At 41.3% G+C, this 12,005-nt stretch overlaps 1 protein-coding gene across 1 annotated transcript in view; it reads left to right on the top strand.

Annotated features, from left to right (window-relative positions):
* Positions 1-5,839, top strand: part of LOC138527595 (potassium channel subfamily K member 16-like) — a 229,633-nt gene extending 223,794 nt beyond the window's left edge. The window contains exon 5 of the mRNA XM_069638888.1: positions 1,725-5,839. Coding sequence (XP_069494989.1) covers positions 1,725-2,038 — 314 coding nt within the window. The 3' untranslated portion in view covers positions 2,039-5,839. The remainder of the gene's footprint in view (positions 1-1,724) is intronic.
* The last annotated feature ends 6,166 nt before the right edge of the window (positions 5,840-12,005 follow it).

Genomic DNA, 12,005 nt, shown 5'->3' with positions numbered 1-12,005 from the left:
TGTTGCTTTCATGGAGACCAGCGTGAGTTCTCTTCTTATTGACGCAGTGGAGTTGATTGCGGTAAATTTAGTGTTCTTTTCCATAGGAAACCTTCCAATCTGGCCCAGAGGGTGTCTGGAATCTCGGGCATCGCTTCTCTGCCGTATAGTATGGTCGGGATTGCTTTCGACTTGTAAAAGTTTATTGTTGCTTGTGTCGAGAACCTGCCGTATTTTATGTCCATTTTCTTTGTTTGTGCCATCACCAGTTTGGTTTTTGCCCACAGTGTTTCCTGCATTTGAGTTTCTTTTCTGCTGCAGTTGATAGTCACTCCTAAGTATGTAAAAGAGGTGACTTTTTCCAGCTTTTGTCCCGCGCTGCGTATGATAACAATCTCGTCTGTCTCCTTCCCCCTCCCCTTACTTGTTTCCCCCCTGCCCCCCACCCTCCAGCACTATCTGAAATGTCGTCAGGCCTAGTAAAATAGTCGCTTGTTTTGTTCCTCCTCTCCCTTTCACCCCTCTCCCTGACCTTTTGTTTTCTCTGGCTCTAACAGAAATGTTGCCAGGGCTAGTACGGTAGTCTCCTTTCTGTTTCCATTTCCTTCCCACTCCCTTTGTTATCTATGTCATAGCTCTTGCACTATCTGAAATAGCGTCAGGCCGAGTACAATAGTTAATTTCACATCCTTACTGTTCATGGCCTGTAAGAATGTCATTTTATTTTCTCTTGTTCCCTCCATTGCCTTGAAGCGCTTTGAAACACATTGTGTATAGGCACTATATAAATAAACTATCACATCATATCAATATCTACTAGGAATGGACTAGGGGGGTAGACAAGTCACTGTGCGAGTACATACACTCAGGACTGTTTTTAACTCTGCAAGCAGTTTCCCCTTAAAACCTCACAGGTACTGGAGAGAATAGCAACCTTTAGCTCTGCATATTTTGGCCTACAACTCCCATCTAGCCATCAAACTCAATGGTGAATTATCATGGGAGTCATCGTCAAAAACATCTGGAGAGTTGAAGCTTGCAGGCTCCTAACCTATAACCACTCAAACCGGAGTTGCATATGGGTGGAGTGAGGTGCGTGAAGATCCTCCACATACAATGAAGGCCTTTAGAAGGCAATTGGAGGCTTTTAGAGTTATGTACACTATACCAGTAGGTGGAAATTCAGATTGTAGATTACACACCGCAATTCTCAGAAACCTTAAAATCTTGCAATTGGATAGTTCCTTAGTTTCCTATCGTGTTAAATGCTGAGAACCATTTGTATTCCACTTGAAACATGCTCTACCATGAGCTTCAGGCTCCAGATTACGAAAAATAGAAGCGTACATGTATTTATCCTGGTTTGCAAGATTGACCAAAGAAATGTGTCCTGACGTGCCTCGGGGTTTGGGTGTACTTGACATTAAAACACCTATTTTATTAGATCCTTTGTATATAGCTGTGTTGTTCATATAGTGCATCATGCAAGACCACTCCTAATATCTAGTTAACTCAATTTATATTGTGTCAAGGTTCTTAATTTGATGAAATAGTTGAATGAATTGGTATGCTAAATTAATTAGGTTATAATGAATGTATGAATAAAGCAGAACTCTCATTTTCTTCGTTTCATGGTTTTGTATTTACTAACCAAATAAAGAACTTATGACTGTACATTAAGTAAAATGTGTTTTTTAATTATGCAATGCAATTTTATACTATATCATTTGTCTTCATTTACATAGGTCATCATCCTAAAAAGAAGTATTTTCCTTACTACCGATTATCGGTTGCCTTTTGGATTATATTTGGTCTTGCCTGGCTTTCTATTTTGTTCAATTTACTGACTGAATTGCTGGAAGACACTGAAAAGAAATTGGCAAAAGACTTCAAGAAGAAAGGGAAAGCGGGAAAAGAGAAGGGCGATGAAAGCATTAGTGCAACAAATCAGCAAGAAGCGTTTCCATTGAACTCTAGCTGCGACAAAAAAAAATCCTATTCCAAGAAGGAGAGTGCTGGCAGCACAAAGCATAAGGATGACGTATTCCTCTCACTGTAGCATAGTACAGCACGTTTCAATAATCTCTGCAGTTGGACTAGAACACCCACACACGGCTTAGAACACGCCAAAGACTCCTTGTCTGTGCACATTGAGTCAGTGCTTGGACGATGCACAGCTTTGTCAGCATCAATCTCAATTGTTAAACACTGGTTTGATTTTTGGAGTACGCAATGGAGCTATCTTTCTTTCGGTGCTAGCCAGGTTAGTGGGAAGAAGAATCTAGCAATAAGATGTGCATACATGTGAATAGTGACGGCGTGGCCGTGCCAGGTCTTAAACATTTTTAGAGCGTTCAAACCATTTTTCTTGCGGTGTCTGACTAGAATATTGAATACTACTGTAAATAACTGTTTTTGCTGTCTTTTTCTGTCTTTTGCTCTGCTTCTGTGACTGCCTGGTTTTCTTTTTGTATTTTGTTTTATTTTTTTTTGTCGACATTTTGCTACATCCTGTATTTCCTTGCCCGTGCCAATGACCGCATCAAGCTTCTCAACCATGCTGAGAAAGCAGATAGGGTGCTTGCAGTCATCCACAAGACTTCACGGAAACCTCACTCCTCAGTTTCATGGTGTTCCTAACACTCAGTCATCACCAAAGGAGAAAGTGACATTCTATTCAGAGTGGAAACATGGTTCTGAGGCGACGATGAAGGTGACGATGAAGTGATAGCACACAAAACAGTCTCAGAGAATTCAACTCTTCCAAGCCAACTTAGTAGGTAAAAGAGGAGGAGGGATAGCCACGGCACATAAGGAACACCTCAGACTTCCAACAATGCTACCTATGAACATTGTAGTCTGTGAAGAACTTCTCTTCCTTCTTGCTCTAAACCCGGGTTGTCCAGCTCCAGGCATCGAGGGCCGGAATCCTGACGGATTTTCAGGCTAACCCTTGTTACAAATGTCTGCAAATGCTTTCCCATGATAATTAATCATAGTATGCAAATGTATATCATGAATATTAATGAGAGGTATCCCGCAAATCCAACATGTTTCCAGCCCTGTAGCCTTGAGTTGGACAACCCTGTTCTAAACAATCTAGCCAACCCGTCCTTCCTGCTCAAATACAGACTGCCCTCGTGCAATGCCACCTTTGCTGAACATTTCTTGGATACAGCAGCAAGCCTTGTGGTGGAACACCCGCACCTAAACATTCTTGGGGATTTCAGTATCTGGTTTGAGGAGGAAAATGAATCCTCTACTAAATCATAGAGCTATAACATGCTGCATTTTCCCTTAAAAAAGTGGTCAAGGGAGCAACACATGCTGGTGGTACTTGATGCAATTTTATGTGAAGTTCTGTCATGTAGAGCTCCCCCATTCACCTTCTGTGGGGTGAATACCTCATGATACCTTTTGTTATCAACACATCCACTTGCAGGCTCCTGACTCCCAATGGACAAGCCACTACCAGCAGAAGAAAGTAGAAAACACACAATTGTAAAAAACCTGGAAAATGGATGGAGGACCCAAACCAAATGTACGAAAAACAGACCTCTCACTCCTGGAAGAAAATGTAGAGATGCTCCAAATTTCTATTTCTGAAGCACTAGGAATCTTTACACCACTAATACATATCACCCATTCAGAAAACTACGCTGGGGAAAGATGTGTTCAAGAACATTAAGGGAATTAGAAAACCTACATCATGCAGCAAATCATCCAGACCCTCCCAGAAATTGTATGGTGATATTACCAACTCCTTCCAAAATAAAGTGAAAAACATCCAGCAGTCCGTACAAACAAAGCAAAGAATGATGGCATTGATGGCATATCTCCTAATGGCATCCCAATCACACTCTCAGTGCTCAGCCTGTCTGAGCCAAGAACAGAGGAGGACTCAACAAACTAGTGAAAAAAGTAAGAGCACAGGCTCTTCAGTGGTCCGCTGACCACTGCCTAACCGGGCCCTGAAAAAGAGATACTTGTCAAAGAAAACCTGACACTCTTAAACTCTTCAACAGTCACCTGGATACCTATGAAATACTGACATGTGCTCTCTTAAATTTCACATCAGCCTTCGCTAAACCTACCCTCAAGCCACTCAAATTCTTCACTGAAACCTGGCACACACAAACCAACTAAGCTACTGACACACTGCTTCATAATGCCTATCTCACCAGACTGTGAACAAAGATTGACTAACATACCCGCCCCCAGGCCAAAGCATCCTAGCACTAGGGTCACACACACGTCCTGGACACAAGCGCTTCTTTGCTCTTAACACAAAGCGTTTAGAAACCCACACGCACGCAGAGCTTAGGAAACTTCTGGTCTTCACTCATCAACACTAGAGAATGAAGCAGTCCTTCATTTTCCTCTCATCCCAAATAAACAATCCCCACACACTCTCTCAGAGGTCCGCCATAGGACCTGGAGATCATTCAAATGACAGCTGTGCATGTTTCTGCCACACTATACTTCATCGGGGTGGTGTACCTCAAACATTTTCATGGCAATTTCAGGTGTTTAGAGTGTGCAAACATGGGCTCGATTACGATGATCAAAGCACAGCATCACAGCAAACAGGTAGAAGAAAATGTGTATTCCCAATCTACAGTCTCTCCTCAAGCATTACTACATTTACATGAGCAGGTTAAGAGAATTAAGAGCTGACACGCATCCTTACTTTTTGCTTCTTTATTCTGACTCTTACCCACAGGGCATTCTCATGATATGCGATTCCGTCCATCCTGATATCTGGCGCATACATTCATTGTTTTTCGTTGGCATTCCTTGATAGCTAGGGACGGATATAGGTGAACACCATAGTGTATTTTTTAATTGTTCAAGATATCTTATTCTTAATGTCCATCAAAGCAAAGTCATACAAAAATATTTTATGACAAATATTCTTCATACCATATAAAACACACACATAGTCTGAGACTAAAATAAGATATCATTTTAAGAAGGCCTTCCTGTCTTTACCTTTCATACTCCCCAATACACTGAGTGGCAGAGGAACCGACCTGCCGAATTGTATCCAACTACTTCCAATAACTTTGAAGAGTGCAGAATCGATCATTATTTTGCTTTGTTTTGTTCAGGATTCCGCTCAATAAATCACCAGCGATATAAAATCCAGTGTTTTTCAGAATCACCAACAGACATGTACCTCTTCATGTAAAATAATCATACATACATTTTTCATGTGTCTATTCATTGTAGACAGCCTGAAAACCTGACTGGATTCAAGAATTTGGTGGGTCGATTGGTCCAGTTCTAGTTGTACGTCCTTACTTGTATGTTTTCAGTACCACTAAAATGCAATTGGGATCACATTGGAGCAAATTTAAAGTGCTTTTGATTTAGTTCACAAAGCATTGAGGGTATGAAAATTAAAGTTTACAAAGCACCTTTCCAAATTGTGTTACTCTTACTTTAACCTTTCTGTCATACATAATTGTGGGCAAATAGCATTTAAAAATGTGTATGTGGATGAATAATTTTCACGCAAATAAAATGTATACTATTTTTGTTACTATTCAAATACAAGATATTGGTCTATATTAGGTGAGTTTGAGACAACAGTTTTGTTTTCATGTATAGAGAGCATGCTATGTATCTTTCCGTCCCTCGTGATAAAAATATTGTTTTTATTTTCTAGTGGTGTTTCCATTCACTTTGTTTGTTAGAGATATGGCATTAGTGGTAATATCTCACCTTTCATAGATATCCATTGGGTATAATGGACAAGGCAATTACATTCAGGGAACATGTGAGCTCCTGGACCCCATCGACTGTGCCAGTTTTGTATTTTCTTTGTGTTTCCAATAAAAGGTTTCACACCCTATAACATCTGCACTCTTTTTTTTTCATGGCATTCATGCACAACTTGCAAGTCTGTGACATGTCTATAACAATCCTAGTCACATTTTGATTCAAACCTGCAGGTTTTTTTTTACAATTGCTGATTTTTTGCTCTAGTAGTAGTAAAACACAGTTTTGTGGAGCTACACTAAACAATACAGTGGGATAGCAGAGAAATAACACAATCAATATAAACAATTCACCAACAACATTGACCAAATCCTCTCCCCAGATCAAATTATGAACAAAATAAAAACATAAGTTACTCGACCAGCCAGCAAACTACATTTCACCAAACATGTAACGCTGCTCAAAAGGTGGTGTGCCTTGTGTCTCATTTGCTGGACTCCTACATGAAATTCAAAATACAATTTTTGAATGTTTTTGTTTTAATTTATTTTATGTATTTATTTACTTCTATAGCACCGGAAAACCTGCAGGCATCAGGGCGCTTACAAAAACACAGAAAGAAACCATCATAGTCACGGGACACGAGCAATCAGTGCCCTAATACTTCAGTCTAAAGTCGGGGGAGCTATGATTAGCAGAAGAGCTATATCTTCATGGTTTTTATGAAGCAGTTCCAATCAGAAATCCCTCTGATGGACAGCGGGAGGAAGTTTCAGAAAACTGGAACCAGGGTATGGAAAGATCTACCTAGACCTCTGGCTCTTTTAATTCTGATTCCCTGCAACAGGGTCCGATCTGAAGATTGTAAAACTCTGACCGGTTTGTAGGGTACTATCATGTTTTTTAGGTACTTCAGGGCTTTTCCATAAAGGGAGCGGTGTATTAATAATCCCATTTTGAAATTAATACGTTGTTGTAGTGGTAACCAGTGTAAATCTCTCCTGGTATTAGTGATGTGAGTTCTCTTAGGGATGGTCATGGCTATGCGGATATCGTAGTTTTGGATAACTTGACATATTCGTATATATGAATTTAATGCCCCACACAATAAGATGTTACAATAGTCTAACCTTGATAGAATCATAGCCCAGGCAATTGTCACCACATTCTTGTTGTTAATGAAGGGACGTATGATACGAAGAAGCCTCAGATGGTAGTTGGATGTTTTGCAGAGGTTCTGTACATGATAATCTGAGTTCAGTGAAGCCTCTAGTATGGCCCCTGGGATTTTCACTTTTAACTTGAGTTTTGATCTTATCACATTGCAGCGGGAAGTGAGAGTACACATGGTGTAGTTTGGCCCTTGCCTGGGGTGAGCCTAAAATTAGAAGCTCAGTCTTATTGCCGTTCAGGCAGAGCCAGCTCGAGGAAATCCAATTTTCAATGGCATTATAGATGTTTTGTAATGTTAATAAATCTTGGTGGTAATCGCCACTTAGCGTGCCATCGGCATAGTTCTTAAAAAAGACTACCAGTTTCTCTAGTAGCGTACATAATGCGCAAATATAAAGATTGAAAAGGAGCAGCAATATTGATGCTCCTTGAGGGACGCCATATTTTATTGGAGAAACCGGGGAAGGGGCTGCCCCCCATTGTACATTGGGTGCCCGACTGGACAAGAATGATTTAATCCAATTAACCGCAGTCTCTGAGCAACTCCCCTGTTGTCGTTGACACTCTAACAGTTGCTCATAATCAACGAGATAGAATGCCGCCAATAGATCTAATAGGATCAACATCCCAGCTTTCCCACTGTCATAATGTCTAACATGTGATTCTGGAGGTCCAGGAGAGCGGTCTCGGTGCTATAGGCTGGGCGAAAACCAAACAGTCTGTTATGCAGATTGTTGTTGTTTTCTATAAAAGTCTGAAGTTGAATGTGGAGGCCTTGTCCAATATTTTTTAAGAGAAACTGCCTGTTTGTTATTGCTCTAAGATTACTAGGATCAGTAAGATCCAGGGTTAGTTTCTTTGGATTTGGCGTGATAGTCACTTTCTTAATGTCTAGTGGATTCTGTTGATCACGGAAGGAGGCATTAACAAATTGTGTTAAAAAAGGTTCAAACATGTCTCTGTGTTGTAGAATAATTTTAGATGGTAGGAGATTTAATGAACAGGTGTTGGGGTTCATGGAAGCTAACAGCAGATTAATTTATGTTGAGGGGAACGAAAAGCCTGGGGTTAAAGAGGGAGAGGAATTAATCCTCTGTATCTTTGGACTCTGTCTCATTATTGGGAGGCTCCAGTGGGATGTTACAGCTCTGAGTTGTTCATATTTTATCCCTTGCTTTGGTAATTTTCCCTTCAAAGGCTAGTGCTATTAGAGCACAGTCTTCGTCTGTGATTGAAACGGGAAGCTCCAAAGATTTCGGTTTTTCTGATGATTTTAGAATGCTAAATAGTTCCTTTGAAGAATTAGTTGATCCTCAACATGGGTATTATAGAGGGTTTTCTTGGTGTCCACTATTCAAGTTCTGTAGGATTTATCTAAATTCTTCCATTCTTGTCGTGTGGTATCCGATGGATGTTTATTCCAGATCAATTCTAAAGCCCTTTTTTTTCTTTTTAACTCATCTAGCTCTGGCGTGAACCAACTTTGGTGTCGAGGATTTTCTCTGACAATTTTTGTTTGAATAGGGGCTACCTTGTCATGCATTTTTGTTAATGTGTTATTCAATATAGTCATCATGACCACAGTTTGTTCAGTCTGCAATGATTTGGCCATAATGGCTTCAATTCTGTTCTTGATGTCCGAGGGGCTAACTTTCTTAAAATTATGATCTCCGACAGATTACATGGTATTTGTATTTGTAACTATTGGTGTTGGAAGGTACATTGTAAGACTAACCATGGAATGATGACCATATGCATGGTAAGGTATCAATATCCTTTGTTTCAAGGTCCTTAGTGACCACCCAGTCGAGTATATGAGAGTTCTCATGTGTCGGGTCCATATGTATGATGTTGAAGCCACTATCTGTTAGTGCTGCTTCGAGAAATATTACTTCATTAAGCTTTACATCTATTCATCGTTAAATTCAGGCGTATTGCGAGCGTGGTGGGCCAAAGATCAGTACTATATTGACACAGTGATGGTATGAGGGTGTCAATTTAAGATCCAGGATCTCACATTCCGAACATGTGATAGTGGCTGGGAATAGGCCTAAAGTCGATCTGGCAATTATGGCCACCCCTCCCCGTCCTTCTTTACAGTCTGCATTGTAAAAAGTGTAACCAGGGATAGATGCCTCTGATACATGGGGTCCACTGGTATCTTGTATCCATGTTTCGGTTACGGACAGTATATCCACTTTCCTATGAGCTATATAGTTGTGGATATCTTGCAAATGTTTAACCAGGCATCGCGTGTTGATAAGGGCGATTTTGATAGAAGTAGGACATGACTCAATTAAAGTTTGAGGAGGACCCATGTATTTCAGGATAATTTTATCTGGAGCTGGAAGCGCTTTGTTGCTCGTGCCTTCAATATTTGAGGCAAGTGTGAATTCCTCTTGTGTTGGCAAATTACTTTCGTCCCCAATGAGTGTATTTGTTGGCTCCTTCAGTACGGGACTAACTAGGGCAGGTTCGTCTAATGTTCTTCTCTCTTCTGTGTTTGCTGAATGACTATCTAATACAGTCCTTTTTAGTCGATCAATAAGGGACAAGCAATGTATGCATAGTGTCATTAAAGATAAAGGTTCTTGTTTAATGAATCCCATCTTATTGGACTTACTTTACTATTCAGGACAGAAGAGTTTGTGGTCCAGAAATACCTTGCTGCATAGTGACGACGAGGACCGGCGAAGACGGCTAGGCTCTGAAGCACCGGTGCTGAAGTGCCTGACGTTTCTATATGAGCCTGTCAAGGGTCTCTGGGCACCGTAGTTCTGTGTGCAGACTTTCCTCTGCAATTAATGGAAGGTGGTCAAATGCGAGAGATTTCTCCCGTTGTCACAGAGTCAAATATAGCAAATGTTACGTTCTTTGATAACTTTTACACTCAATTTTCGTTCTCTTAGTCAAGTCCAAAGCTGTAGGAGTATTGTGACCTAGACTTCTTTAAGAACATTGAGAAAACAGGTTAATATTCTACATTTTATTTATAGAATTAAACATATTGACTGAAGTGTTCTTTCTTTTAACCCGCAGACTACAAAAATGAATCATCAAATTGGGCCTAATCAGGAGGTTGGCGGTATCTCAGCAGTAATAGTGGCGGGATATCACCAAAGCAAAGAGCGTTACCGCTACTCGGTCCATTACTATTAGCGCCAGATCACGAGTAGCGGTAAGGCGGTTAAGCCCCTTTCCCCATTGGGTATACTGGACCCAATGGGGCAGGGAGCGCTATTAGCGGCGAAAATGCCCTCTCTGCCAGCGCATTCACCTCCAGCTCAGAGCTGGGGTGAATGCATCCTGGCAGGGCCCAACTCATGATTGGGCCAGCACTTAAATGCGGCAGTAATGGTATTACTGCCGCATTTAAGGGCTACCGCCCAACTCCTGATGATGCCCAATGTTAAAACCTAAAAGCAAAAGCAAATTATGTACATAAAAACAAGAGTGGACATACTTCTTTACAGAAAGTTTCAGACTATTCCATGGACTTTAATTGTATCACTGACACTGTATGGACCTCTGATGGTGAACCCTGGGACCCTGGACCCTTTAAGATGAGGTAGAAATACTTAGAGATGGATGGGGATGCAGAATTTACTCATACATCAATAATCAAACCGACTCAGGAAGTTGGCAAAAGTTTGTGCTGTTTTATTAACAATTATCTAAAACAGGGAGCTACAACAGACATCAACGGACGTTCACTCGATTTCTCTCAAAGCATTTAATGAAAAAACATTTGTATACTAAAATTTCATAACTACTGACATCATACTACGCGGCAAGCTAAGAAAACCTACTTGGGGATATAATAGGCTTAAAGGGAACATCCAGGTATACGTTCCATACTGACCGGGTTGTGATGGGGTCTCTAAGATCAGGTAGACAACAAAGCCCATCCCAAGTGCAAGTCATCTTCCGTGTCATACTAATACTCAACACTTTTTATTGGTTTGCACAAACTATAGGGCTCTTTGGTATGTGGCCCTCTATAATTCGTTGCACTCTTGTAACCTTCGGGAATATTCCACTTGCTTGCAGTACGCAAGATGGTTACCCCAGGTACTGGGAGGGTTAGCCTGGTCATGCCTCCCCACCCAATTAGCCCAACATCTATCATCAGTCCTGCGGTCTGCCATTCAATTAGGCTTTGAACTTGGCCTTGCAGAAGCTCACTGTGCCTACGAATAAAAGGGAGTGTGGCATGGTCTTATCTTCTGGTTTCGGTGTAGCTCGACCCACAGTGTATTTCCATCTTACCATGTGACTGGAGACTACGATTTTGAGCTTTTCGTTGTATAAAATACTATTAAATGATGAACTCTTTGCACCTTCAATGTTTTTCCATTTCACCTCAAACAGAAGTTTGTTTCTTTCTCATGTTCATGTAGCTTATTGACAGACAACCAGGCTCACGGTGGCCTCGACTCTTGATGCTGGGCCAGCCAGATTTTCTTCAATTCTCCTTCGCCATCAGCTATTTTCAACTGCGCCACACTTCAAGCCCTTTCCATTCACGGGGTTTGAGTTTGCTAAAGTGCATTGTGGGACATCCAGATTCTATACATTCCTATGAGTATACATTGTCGCATCGCCACAATCTATTCACTACGTAGCCAGCCTCAGGATTACTTCATCTACTTGTCTTACAGCATCTTTACAATTGTAAAATGGCTTTGCATTTTCTTCAGTGTTTCTTTGCACAAGCATCTTCATTTCGATCCCGAAATGTTCCTTCACTTTCCTCAGATCTTATAGAATGTCTATGGGCCTCATTACGAGTATGGAGGTAATGAAAGAAGGAAGGCGGAATGGCAATGCCGGCATCGTTAACGGGTCCGGGCCATTACGACCCGACAACCCGCCAATACCGCCACCGCCCATACCGTGCCCCTTCTTACCGGCATGCGCACGTACAGCTACCCCTTCACGGTTCCAATACCGGGATGCCGCTAACAGGAGGACATCACAAGTTATTCAGGCATGCACTTACGGCATCCCGGAGGCAGTAATTAGTTCCTGCACGACGGCGGCTATACAGGCATCGCGAACCACCTGTAAATAGCAACCTGCAGTGCAGGCAACTGCCACAAGGGCACACAATCACCATAGGTGGAGTC

This window comes from Ambystoma mexicanum, chromosome 14, assembly GCF_040938575.1.
Source record: "Ambystoma mexicanum isolate Mex_15411 chromosome 14, UKY_AmexF1_1, whole genome shotgun sequence".
Lineage (NCBI taxonomy): Eukaryota > Metazoa > Chordata > Amphibia > Caudata > Ambystomatidae > Ambystoma > Ambystoma mexicanum.
Note: the sequence above shows the minus strand (reverse complement) of the source record. Positions and strands in the feature narration are given on the sequence as shown.